This window comes from Procambarus clarkii, chromosome 51 (assembly GCF_040958095.1).
Source record: "Procambarus clarkii isolate CNS0578487 chromosome 51, FALCON_Pclarkii_2.0, whole genome shotgun sequence".
Lineage (NCBI taxonomy): Eukaryota > Metazoa > Arthropoda > Malacostraca > Decapoda > Cambaridae > Procambarus > Procambarus clarkii.
Genome location: NC_091200.1, coordinates 12,385,054 through 12,398,935, shown reverse-complemented (window position 1 = coordinate 12,398,935; position 13,882 = coordinate 12,385,054). Strand labels below are relative to the sequence as shown.

At 50.7% G+C, this 13,882-nt stretch overlaps 2 protein-coding genes across 2 annotated transcripts in view; both read right to left on the bottom strand.

Moving 5' to 3' along the window:
- The window catches only part of LOC123748546 (WSCD family member AAEL009094-like), a gene marked incomplete in the record, with an annotated part of 94,907 nt that overhangs the window by 41,334 nt on the left and 39,691 nt on the right, over positions 1-13,882 (bottom strand).
- LOC138351782 (uncharacterized) lies at positions 5,052-5,432 on the bottom strand. The gene has a single exon (XM_069303785.1). It carries the CDS (start codon positions 5,430-5,432, stop codon positions 5,052-5,054), a length of 381 nt encoding a protein of 126 aa, XP_069159886.1.

The following is a 13,882-nucleotide window of genomic DNA, read 5'->3' as shown; positions in this document are numbered from 1 at the left end:
CACCTGCCTGGCCACCCACACAGGTGGTGACAGTCACACACACAGGGACTGGTTGATGGGGTTCTGGGAGTTGTTCTACTCCCTAAGCCCGGCCTGAGGCCAGGCTTGACTTGTGAGAGTTTGGTCCACCAGGCTGTTGCTTGGAGCGGCCCGCAGGCCCACATATCTGACAGTACATACTGTATATACACATAAAGTAATGAATCATAAACAAACTGAACCACCTACAAACTGAGCTAGCCGTCACGACTGGAGCAGACACATGCAAACACACAACCTGTCCACCACGTGTTTTAACATTGTAACAACGTAAAACAAAAACACCTGTGTGTTTGCCTTGTGTGTATATGGGAGCCACATATAACAAGCACAGTGACCCAGGTGGCACCATGCTTCACTGTGATTACATCCTGTGAACTGGGCCTCCTAGGAGCTGCGACCCGACGGGAGGCGGGACTTAACAAGGCCAGCGTGAGAAAACTGCGTTGCTATGAGCAGCTGCTTACAAAAATGTCGATATCAAAGGCCATTTAAATGTCAGAGTGAAGAGACACGCTGAAGGAGTTGATAACACATGCCAACTGAGAGTGACTGTCAAGGCCAAGTCTACCAAGGGTTAGTTTGCTATGGTACCCAGGATCAATGTCCTCGCGGCTCAGTCTCTGACCAGGCCTCTTGGTTAGTGGTCTGGTCAACCAGACTGTTCAAATTAGTGACCTGGTCCTTCAGTATTTTCCATGTAAATATAATTTGGTAACTTTGGTCCACAAACGGACACTGAGAGGTCCCTGAGAGGCGGGAACCAAGGACTGAAGCTCAATCCCTGGTGGCGGGTCCGAGATAACCTTACACTGACTCTTGATAAAAGATTCTCCCCCGCGAGCCGTAAATCACGTCTTGCAGTAGTCGCACAAGAAGGTCACACTTGTGTCATTCGAACTCGCCAAGAAAGCTTTACTGGGACGGAATATTCAAAGTTAATTGTGTCTGTGAAGACTTATGACACGTCAGATTAGTATCGATTCCCTCCTTACCCTCCCCTCCTTCCCCTTGGGCCGGACGGTAGAGCGACGGTCTCGCTTCATGCAGGCCGGCGTTCAATCCCCCGATCGCCCACAAGTGGTTGGGCACCATTCCTTCCCTCCGTCCCATTCCAAATTGTTTTTCCTGTCCCGTTCCAAGGACTACATAGTCGTAATGGCTTGGCGCTTTCCCCTGATAATTCCCTCACTGACTGCTGTCAGGACTTGGGGGAAAACATTCATTGTTGCCAGAAACATTAATTATCTCCGGCAGGAATTTATTGATAGAGAAAAGTTTGTTGGTCGTGTCTCTACGCCTCACTCTTTCTCCTTCTCCTGTTTCCTCGTTCTCCTCTTCCCAGTTCTCCTCCTCCACCCCTGCTCCTTGCTCCTCCTCCAACCTTCCTGGTATTGTTTATCCCCCTCCCCCTCTCCCCCTCCCCCCTCCCCCTCCCCCTCCCCCCTCTCCCCCTCCCCCTCCCCCTCCCCTCCCCCCCTGTAACTGTTCATCACCCCTAACCTTTCCTTACTCCCCCTGGCTGTTGTTCCTTATTATTCCTCAAAGTTTCTTTCAGTGATGTTCAACATTGCTGTGATATTTTCGCGCTGGTATTCCCTAATATTGCTTAAATATTCTCTGGTATCAGAGTGGTCGCGCTCCTCACCAGGTAGAGCGGGGACTCCTAAGTAACTCACACGCACGGAAACAATATGACCAAAAACATCTAATTGGAAACATTGACAATCTAAAAATATTTCACTAAGCCTCGTACAAGTGTCAGACTGTACAGTGAAAGCACGAGAATGAATAAATATTGATAATGGTTATCTTGAGGTTATCTTGAGATGATTTCGGGGCTTTAGTGTCCCCGCGGCCCGGTCCTCGACCAGGCCTCCACCCCCAGGAAGCAGCCCGTGACAGCTGACTAACTCCCAGGTACCTATTTACTGCTAGGTAACAGGGGCATAGGGTCAAAGAAACTCTGCCCATTGTTTCTCGCCGGCGCCTGGGATCGAACCCAGGACCACAGGATCACAAGCCCAGCGTGCTGTCCGCTCGGCCGATCGGCACCCTGATGATGGTGTCTTCAGAACTCCGTGCAAGTCAAGACGTAATTGTAGTCGAGGTGCTATCACCGCCCATCATGGTCCAGTCGGTAGAGTTTGTGCCAGACTTCTCCTCGTTCGATCTCATCGTACGGCTTCAATCCCTATTCCATTCCCAAATTGTTCTGGTCCGTTCGGTCTCCCAGGAACCCATCAGTTTGATTCACTGGCAATTTCATGAATATTCTCGTATTCTTCCCAGTAATATAAACATTTCTTTCCCCGCTCATAAATATTCACTGAATGAGGGATAATTTCTCTGGCGCCGCCAGTACCAAGACCACTGTGGCCGCCACGAGAGGAGCAGGAGGAAGAGTCAAATGGGAGGGGACAAGGCTCTATGGCCCAACATGGAGTGCAGGACTAGAGGACGGAACACGCGACATGGAGCCAGAGACTCCATAATAGATGCGGCTGACCTTCTGATAGAGAGGAGTGTTTAGTAGTCCTCCCCCGCCGTTGTGCCACCAAGAGTGCTACCTCTTACCCATCACCCTAGTTTCTGTACACTAGAAACTAGTAAACACACTAATTACCGTACGTTTCAACTACTTGGGGATGGATTCCTAGGGTAGCCGTCCTCCTAGTTACTGGAGGACGGGATTATCTAGCATGCAAGCTCTCCACGGAACTAGAACGGAGGTGGAGAGTGTGGAGGACTGGACAGGGAGGTCGGTGGAGTGCCGAGGGCGTCTATGTCGACTGACTTTGTGAAGAAAGCTTCCGTTCGACCCCCAGATGGTGCCCCGTGGCTATCCTCCCCTAACCCTTTCCATTAGCCCCTCTCACACCTTCATATTCCCTCTTACCTCGTCTCAGGCATCTCACATTTTTCACCTAGCCTAACAACCCGGTCTGAAGGGAGGTCTTGTGCCTCCAGACTGGCTAAATATTTGTCGAGCGAGGCTGCCGGCATGTGAAAGCAAACACTCAGGCCACAAGCAAGGCAGACATCCATATTTCAGCAGGCAGGGGAAAACAAGCAGGGGGGCAGGGAAGAAAGGCGTCGTGGGAACAATAGCGGAGCACCAGCAAAACTAGTAGGGGAGAACAGCGGCAGCACTAGTAGCATGAACAGCAGGAGCAGCAGTTGTAGTAAGAACAGTAGCAGCAGCAACAGCAGCAGCAGCACCACCACCACCACCAGCAGAGCCACCAGCAGCCGCAGCAACAGCCACAGCAGCACCAGCAGCAGCACCAGCAGCAGCACCAGCAGCAGCACCACCAGCAGCAGCACCAGCAGCAGTACCACCAGCAGCAGCAGCCGCAGCAAGAGCCAGGGAGGGAGGCCCAAGAGAAGCAGTAACAATAACAACAAGAGACACCGCAGGTAACAGCAGCTGCAGCAGACAGCCGCGGGTAGGGGCAAGAACCTCATTTACCGCCCAATTTTTAAACATTTTAACATTCTCTGGCACGAAAAACATCCCAATCTTTTTCCCATATTTCACGATAGTTTCAGAAACTTTGTTCCATTTTCCGCTAAATCATTACCACTAGTGCTCTACCATGGCCCCATTTCCTCCAACATTCATCAGGGGTAAATTAACCGCTGATTTTCAAATTCTATCTTACTTGTTTTATAGGGAGGATGCGAGTATAATAGTAGTTAGGCGGGTGAGTTACAGGTAACTTGAGCAACGTTGTCAATGGACTTGTATCCTAAGTTTTATATTTTCATAGTTCAGGATGTGACGTAGCTTCTTCCAGCTGCTGCTGTTGCTGCTGCTGGTGCTGCTGCTGTTGCTTGTTGCTGCTGCTGCTACTGCTTTACAGATGGATGTAGCGGATCGATGGTGCTGCAGGCCTGGCCAACAGCAGATTACACCACGCCCTCCACCCACACCACACACTAGTACCCACTAAAGCGCTTGGGGACGAGGCGCGCGGATATGAATAGGGCTGCGGCAGGGGCAGAGGGACGAGGGGCAAGGCCGCGGAGGTGGGGCAAGGGGATGGAGGCCTTAAAGAAGAGGACTTCATAAAACTGCAACACCACATTGACAAGCCGCGGGAATGGTCCAACGAGTGTCTACTACAGTTCAACCTTAAGAAAGATACGAAATGAGGAAGACAGCAAGTGAGGGAAGCGCCATATCACTCGCGAGGGAGACAGATGCCGGTCAGTGTGAGACAAGTGACAAATGCAATGTTAGCGGCGTATGCCACAATGCTAAACACAAGAGCCTTCAGAATCTTTAAGGAGTCATTCAGGGGCCTGTGAACGTCGCATGCCAGACCAGTACTGGCACATGCAACAGTACCATGCAACCCGAACCTCCTAAATACAAGTAAAGTTCAAAACGTTGAGAGATTTGACCAGAGATGAAACTGACAACACTATAGGAACGAAGACGCGGAAGGGACATTGTGACAATATAAAACGATTCTTAGAGGAACTAAGGTGGATACGACCAGGATACTTTATAGATATTTTATAGTTTTGAAACTTGATCGATACGGCACATGCAATTTGTCAAGAGGGTGGGGAAGTTTCCAGGTCCGCTGGTGGGTGGGGGAAGTTTCCAGGTCCGCTGGAGGGTGGGGAAGTTTCCAGGTCCGCTGGTGGGTGGGGGAAGTTTCCAGGTCCGCTGGAGGGTGGTGAAGTTTCCAAGTCCGCTGGAGGGTGGGGAAGTTTCCAGGTCCGCTGGTGGGTGGGGGAAGTTTCCAGGTCCGCTGGAGGGTGGGGAAGTTTTCAGGTCCGCTGGAGGGTGGGGAAGTTTCCAGGTCCGCTGGAGGGTGGGGGAAGTTTCCAGATCCGCTGGAGGGTGGGGGAAGTTTCCAGGTCCGCTGGAAGGTGGGGAAGTTTCCAGGTCCGCTGGAGGGTGGGGAAGTTTCCAGGTCCGTTAGAGGGTGGTGAAGTTTCCAGGTCCGCTGGTGGGTGGGGGAAGTTTCCAGGTCCGCTGGAGGGTGGGGAAGTTTTCAGGTCCGCTGGAGGGTGGGGAAGTTTCCAGGTCCGCTGGAGGGTGGGGGAAGTTTCCAGGTCCGCTGGAGGGTGGGGAAGTTTCCAGGTCCGCTGGAGGGTGGGGAAGTTTCCAGGTCCGCTGGAGGGTGGGGAAGTTTCCAGGTCCGCTGGAGGGTGGGGAAGTTTCCAGGTTCGTTGGAGGGTGGTGAAGTTTCCAGGTCCGTTGGAGGGTGGGGAAGTTTCCAGGTCCGCTGGAGGGTGGGGGAAGTTTCCAGGTCCGCTGGAGGGTGGGGAAGTTTCCAGGTCCGCTGGAGGGTGAGGAAGTTTCCAGGTCCGCTGGAGGGTGGGGAAGTTTCCAGGTCAACGTCCTCCCACGCAGCCCAAGACACGGTTGTCATCTCAATGATCCCATAAAACCTCTTAATACCTGTTCCGGCCCGTCTCGCCCCATTCTGCCCTCGTGGCCACGTGGAAGAGTGGGGAAGGGAAGCGTCTTGGACCAATAAGGGAGGAGAAGGAAGGGAAAGCGGAGGTAAGAGGAGAAAGTAGAAGGAAAGAGTAATAACGTTATAATAAAAGCTAGATTCTGAAAAACATTGTTGTACCAGACCACCAACCCGGAGGCCTGGTCAGAGACTGGGCCGCTGGGACGTTGATCCCCGGAACCTACAATAGGTAGACAACAGGAAGAGAGTATCTCGAGTACCTAGACTATCGGGCACAATAGGTTAAGCCTGTGCACTGACCTACACGTTCCTGTTCAGGAGCCAGATTCACGAAGCAGTTACGCAAGTACTTACGAACGTGAATATCTTTCTTCAATCTTTGACGGCTTTGGCTACAATTATTAAACAGCTTACAAACATGAAAACTTGCCAATCAACTGTTGTTATTGTTATAAACAGCCTCCTGGTGCTTCGGAGCTCATTAACTGCTTAATAATTGTAAAAAAAACGTCAAAGATTGAGCAAAGATGTACAGGCTCGTAAGTGCTTGCGTAACTGCTTCGTGAATCTGGCCCCAGGCATAACCTCTTTAAATTTATCACTTATCAAAGCTTGAGAACTGACTTCACTCACCTGGGTTTTGGTTCTCCCACTGACAGCTACCTGCCTCCTCAAGACACTGAAGCCGGCTCCATGGTAAGCCTCAACACCCACGCACAAACAGATCAATTACCTGAAACTGAAAATATATATATATATACAGACAAATATCAATGGGAATACAAACTTTAAATATTTACATACCTCCTCCTCCTCCTCCTCCCAGCAAGTGAAAATAACTTCTGTTTTATACACGAGATAAATAAAACTGCTATGAATACATTTTGGTCTTTTTCCAGGGCCCTGCACCAGTTTCTGTATGCTAATGAATTCAATCCATTCTCCTTAATAAAAACAAACATTTCGCTCCCGATGAAAATAGCGACGCTTCAACGCAGATAACATTAATTAATACACACACACACACACACACACACACACACACACACACACACACACACACACACACACACTATATATATATATATATATATATATATATATATATATATATATATATATATATATATATATATATATATATATATATATATATATATATATATATTAGTATATTTTGGTAGCAGTCTTTCCTGTAGACATATATTATTAAATATGACCGAAAAAGTAAGATTAATAATTCTAACACGAATTTTTTCAATCTTTCGTACATTACGCATCACTGTTGGAGGTAAATAAAAAATCACTTCTCCAAAATTCATTTTTATTTCTAGTCTGACGCGACACGGGCGCGTTTCGTAAAACTTATTACATTTTCAAAGACTTCACAAATACACAACTGATTAGAACTTACGTCTCTCTGATATTATATCTACATTTGAGTGAGGTGGGAAGGATGATGTGGCATTAACACAAGACAGAACAGGGGATATTAATAGGGTATTAAAAGTATCAACACAAGACAGAACAGAAAACAATGGGTATTGAATAGAAGTGTTTGTAGAAAGCCTATTGGTCCATATTTCTTGATGCTTCTATATTGGAGCGGAGTCTTGAGGTGGGTAGAATATAGTTGTGCAATAATTGGCTGTTGATTGCTGGTAATCCAGCAATCAACAGCCAATTATTGCACAACTTCTTATCTACACTTGAAACTGTGTATGGAGTCAGCCTCCACCACATCACCCCCTAATGCATTCCATTTGTCAACCACTCTGACATTAAAAAAATTCTTTCTAATATCTCTGTGGCTCATTTGGGCACTCAGTTTCCACCTGTGTCCCCTTGTGCGTGTTCCCCTTGTGTTAAATAGACTGTCTTTATCTACCCTATCAATCCCCTTCAGAATCTTGAATGTGGTGATCATGTCCCCCCTAACTCTTCTGTCTTCCAGCGAAGTGAGGTTTAATTCCCGTAGTCTCTCCTCGTAGCTCATACCTCTCAGCTCGGGTACTAGTCTGGTGGCAAACCTTTGAACCTTTTCCAGTTTAGTCTTATCCTTGACTAGATATAGACTCCATGCTGGGGCTGCATACTCCAGGATTGGCCTGACATATGTGGTATACATATACAGTGTGTGTGTGTGTGTGTGTGTGTGTGTGTGTGTGTGTGTGTGTGTGTGTGTGTGTGTGTGTGTGTGTGTGTGTGTGTGTGTGTGTGTGTGTGTGTGTGTGTGTGTGTGTGTGTGTGTGTGTGTGTGTGTGTGTGTGTGTGTGTAAATCACGAAAATAAACGTGATTAAAAATGTGACAGTGACAGGAGTCAGTGGACTCCTTCTGATGTATTAATATACGAAAGTACTTAAGGAAATTCCTGTTTCAATTTTCCTCCGTGGTCTGACACTGTCATATATATATATTAAAGATGGGTTACCCGGGTCAATCCAAAATGATGCGTCATATAAGTGTGGGGCGCGCACACAATGATGGACGCCGACCCCAACCCCGGTATAAAGGGGGAATATTTCCCAAATATCTTAATATTTGGAACAAATGAGAAATTCAGGACTCGGCCCCCCCCCCTTTCCCCGGACATTTAATACAAACAGATTTCATTTAGGCAGGGAAACCGATTCGTATGACCCTCCCTTTCCTTCAAGGAGGGCATTTGGACCCTCCCTTTGCAAAATTGCTCCCTATGACCGTCCCCTCATACCCACCAGTCACCCTGCAATGTTTGGCGAGGCTAGCCCCAAGTATCTGGCATATATAATACAAATATTTAAGATTGCGTTCCAGGCAAACTGAAACCAAACCAGTTTACAGTACACCAAACAAAATCAGTTAACTGATGGTTGCAAATTGAAACAAACGACCCGAAAGGCCGGTCCGTGATTGGAGGCGCTAATCCTGAACTCAGAATTGCTCCCTAACAGCTAATTGACAGCTTTGAGCTGCAAATTACGACTAACAGCCGGCTTTGTACACACTAAGTAATCTGACGCAATATTTCCACCGGGACACAACAGGCGAGGGAGTGGTTAACCCCCCCCCCAGGACGCGAGGGGGGGGGGCAGACAGACCCCCAGAACACGAGAAGGGGGGCGGGGGGTCATGTTACCGTAAGAGCCAATAACAATTGAGACCATCTCTGCAACATTGCACAAGTCTTAAATGCTTCAAGGCGACACAAAGACGGACAGTAGAGCGACGGTCTCGCTTCATGCAGGTCGGCGTTCAATCCCCGACCGTCCAAGTGGTTCGGCACCATTCCTTTCCCTCGTCCCATCCCAAATCCTAATCCTTACCCTTTCCAAGTGCTATATAGTCGTAATGGCTTGGCGCTCTCTCCTGATAGTTCCTTCCTTCCTATGTGAGAATAGAAACATATGGTGTCTCTGAGAATGTCTAACAACCACAAACTGATTAAAATTAGAATGCTATCGTATAACATTAATGGTTACGGTACTGATAACTCCTGCTAACATGTTAATAACAGCCGGTAACACTAACAACGCCCACTAACAACTATTGACACTAATGACCTCGACATTCGGTTTCGAGATCAGCCATATTTTTTCACATTAACAGAGGGGAAAAATTTTGTGGATCTCGTTGTACAGTTCGCTTCGTTCTCTCGTCATAATCGGGGATCCCGAGTTCGATTCCCGGGCGGGACAGCAATGGTTGGGCACTTTCCTTTCACCCAGTTTTTCAGATGATTTAATACCAACCCATTTATTATTGCTCGATTTTCCTTTAATGGGCTATCACACTTGATAGATGTGGCCACATCTATCAAGTGTTTTTTTTGTGAACTACATCTATTCTGCTTCTGTATTGTGACTGTATTGTTTTCTTGATGTATTATAGTTGTCGGGTAGTTGGGACGTGTACTTCTTTCCTGCTCCACCCCATCTATCTTGAGATATCTTGAGATGATTTCGGGGCTTTAGTGTCCCCGCGGCCCGGTCCTCGACTAGGCCTCCACCCCCAGGAAGCAGTCCGTGACACCTGACTAACACCCAGGTACCTATTTTACTGCTAGGTAATAGGGGCATAGGGTGAAAGAAACTCTGACCATTGTTTCTCGCCGGCGTCCGGGATCGAACCCGCTACCACAGGATCACAAGTCCAGCGTGCTGTCCGCTCGGCCGACCGGCTCCCGACCTGCATCTAGGTGCAGAAAAAAACACCTAGGATTCCTCTTTTTAATTACAAGGCTTCGAGGTACCTTCTTTATGGCGTGTGTCAACGTCCGCCTGAGGTGTCGTACCTTTCGTTACCTTACTGTGATTTCGAAGATCAACGTCACTGCGGCCCGGTCTCTGAATAGGCTTCCTTGTTGGTGGTCTGGTCAATCAGGCTGATCGACGCGGCTGTTCACAGCCTGACGTATGAATCATAGCTTGATTAATCAGATATCCTTTGGAGGTGTTTATCAAGTTCTGTTTTGAACACTGAGATGTAGGCCAGTTATGCCCCTTATGTGTTGAGGTAGAGTGTTGTACAGTCTCGGGTCTTTGGTATTGATAGTTCTCTCTCAGCGTTCCTATTGCACCTCCGCTTTTCAACGGGGGTATTCTGCACATCCTGCCATGCCTCCTGGTCTCTTGTGGTGTTATTTCCGTGTTCAGATTTGGAACCAGTCCTAATATTTTCTAAGTGTAAATTATTATATATTTCTTTCGCCTCTGCTCTAAGGAATACTAATTGAAAAAAGATGTTTAACTGAGTGGATTGTCGCGGTAAAAGATCTTACCACGTTCTTCATATCAGCAATTTCTCCAGCATTGAATGGGGCTGTGAGTGTGTGTGCAACAATATTCCACATGTATTCGATTTTCTTCATATTACACTGAGCGGCCGGGTAATTTTGCATGTTTTAATGCATAAGGAATTCAAGGCATCAGGCCCCGGGGTAGTGCGTAAATTTACACAAGAGCGAGGGGAAACACTCATAAGAGCTGTTAGCAGTTAGAACAATCACTAGCAATAACGGCATCATTCTAAGATGACGTGTGCAAGAGAGCAACGGCTGACGACACAATAAGAGGTGGTTAAGAGGACACGAGCGGGAGGACACCAAAGTCTTGAGTCAGTAACAAGCACAAGTGGATGGGTGGCAACCACCATACCCCACAACTACCATTAACCACCATCCCCAACCACCCCCACCTCCATAGCTCCCACAACCCCCCCCCCCCCCGCCCCCACCTCACGACACCTACCTTTTATATGGGGGGAGTAAAGAGGAAGGAGAGGCATAGGTGAAGGGAAGTATAGAAGTGGGAAATACAGTGAGAGGTATGAAAGCAGGCGGGCTGTCCGCCTTGCTGACACCATGTGTGGGTGTTGGCAGCTAAGCTAAGCTGGCTCCCTCTTGTCAGGGAGCTGTGAGTGTGTGAGAGGTTCTTCACATGTGTTTCACCATATATGGATGTCTATATATGAGTACTGTGTAGCATTCATATGTACACACTCCGCTGCTTCCACATATAGCATGTTGTTCTATTTAAGGCCATTTATTTTATTATTATTATTATTATTTATTGATTTAAATATGCATATATTTAAATATATTTTTATATATACAAAATTTTTCCAATTATTGGGGGAGGGATTTCTGGTCAGTATTTCATCTGGGTAGAATCTGTGAACATCTACCCACACCTACCATACTTTCCACCACCTCCACTACTTCCACCCACCTCCATCACCCCTCCACTACCTCCTTCACGCCCACACTCACGCCCACACCCACGACACACCCATCGTGTCAGCGTGGCGGACAGCCCGCCTCTTATAACTCAGAGTACGTTTAACATTTATACAGCCAGGTATCCCGCCCCCCCCCCCCACCGCTCATCACTGTCAGGTGAGGCAACGCCACACCCTTCACCACCCATGCCAGCCACACCCATCACCACCCATGCCAGCCACACCCTTCACCACCCATGCCAGCCACACCCTTCACCACCCATGCCAGCCACACCCATCACCACCCAGGCCAGCCACACCCATCACCACCCATGCCAGCCACACCCATCACCACCCATGCCAGCCACACCCTTCACCACCCATGCCAGCCACACCCATCACCACCCAGGCCAGCCACACCCATCACCACCCATGCCAGCCACACCCATCACCACCCATGCCAGCCACACCCTTCACCACCCATGCCAGCCACACCCATCACCACCCATGCCAGCCACACCCTTCACCACCCATGCCAGCCACACCCATCACCACCCATGCCAGCCACACCCTTCACCACCCATGCCAGCCACACCCATCACCACCCATGCCAGCCACACCCTTCACCACCCATGCCAGCCACACCCTTCACCACCCATGCCAGCCACACCCTTCACCACCCAGGCCAGCCACACCCTTCACCACCCAGGCCAGCCACACCCTTCACCACCCATGCCAGCCACACCCTTCACCACCCATGCCAGCCACACCCTTCACCACCCAGGCCAGCCACACCCTTCACCACCCAGGCCAGCCACACCCTTCACCACCCAGGCCAGCCACACCCTTCACCACCCATGCCAGCCACACCCTTCACCACCCAGGCCAGCCACACCCTTCACCACCCATGCCAGCCACACCCATCACCACCCATGCCAGCCACACCCATCACCACCCATGCCAGCCACACCCTTCACCACCCATGCCAGCCACACCCATCACCACCCATGCCAGCCACACCCTTCACCACCCATGCCAGCCACACCCATCACCACCCATGCCAGCCACACCCTTCACCACCCATGCCAGCCACACCCATCACCACCCATGCCAGCCACACCCTTCACCACCCAGGCCAGCCACACCCTTCACCACCCATGCCAGCTACACCCATCACCACCCATGCCAGCCACACCCTTCACCACCCATGCCAGCCACACCCATCACCACCCATGCCAGCCACACCCTTCACCACCCATGCCAGCCACACCCTTCACCACCCATGCCAGCCACACCCTTCACCACCCAGGCCAGCCACACCCTTCACCACCCATGCCAGCCACACCCTTCACCACCCAGGCCAGCCACACCCTTCACCACCCATGCCAGCCACACCCTTCACCACCCAGGCCAGCCACACCCTTCACCACCCATGCCAGCCACACCCTTCACCACCCAGGCCAGCCACACCCTTCACCACCCAGGCCAGCCACACCCTTCACCACCCATGCCAGCCACACCCTTCACCACCCATGCCAGCCACACCCTTCACCACCCAGGCCAGCCACACCCTTCACCACCCATGCCAGCCACACCCTTCACCACCCATGCCAGCCACACCCTTCACCACCCATGCCAGCCACACCCTTCACCACCCATGCCAGCCACACCCTTCACCACCCATGCCAGCCACACCCATCACCACCCAGGCCAGCCACACCCTTCACCACCCATGCCAGCCACACCCTTCACCACCCATGCCAGCCACACCCTTCACCACCCATGCCAGCCACACCCTTCACCACCCAGGCCAGCCACACCCTTCACCACCCATGCCAGCCACACCCATCACCACCCAGGCCAGCCACACCCTTCACCACCCATGCCAGCCACACCCTTCACCACCCATGCCAGCCACACCCTTCACCACCCAGGCCAGCCACACCCTTCACCACCCATGCCAGCCACACCCATCACCACCCAGGCCAGCCACACCCTTCACCACCCAGGCCAGCCACACCCTTCACCACCCAGGCCAGCCACACCCTTCACCACCCAGGCCAGCCACACCCTTCACCACCCAGGCCAGCCACACCCTTCACCACCCAGGCCAGCCACACCCTTCACCACCCAGGCCAGCCACACCCTTCACCACCCTCCCCACCACCAGGATAAGGAGTCGTGCTCCAGCTCCCTCCCCCCCTGCCACCAACCCTCACCCCCATCCTCCCCCGGCGCGTATAATGGACTGGCCCACAACCCATAACATCAATTTTCTCTAATATTACCACGAGCGATGAGGCACTAACTTTTCCCAAGTGATATCGTCCCTTGTCACGTGTTTTAATGCGGGTCTTGAGCGGGTCGCGGGTCCCAGGGACGGCACTGAGGACGGTCTCGCCTCCCGCCAGGGTAATTGACTGCCAGGGGGCTGCCACAGTTGCCTGGGTCAGGGTTTTACGCAGTCATTACTCCCGTTATTGGCGCCGTTATTTGTACAGGCGCGCGCGTGCCCGCTCCCCAACACACACACACAGTTTCTTTCACCCTAATGCCCCTGTTACCTAGCAGTAAATATGTACCTGGGAGTTAGTCAGCGGTCACGGGCTACTTCCTGATGTGTGTGTGTGGGGGGGGGTGGAAAAAAATAGTTAGTAACAGTTGATTGACCGTTGAGAGGCGGGACCAAAGAGCCAGAGCTCA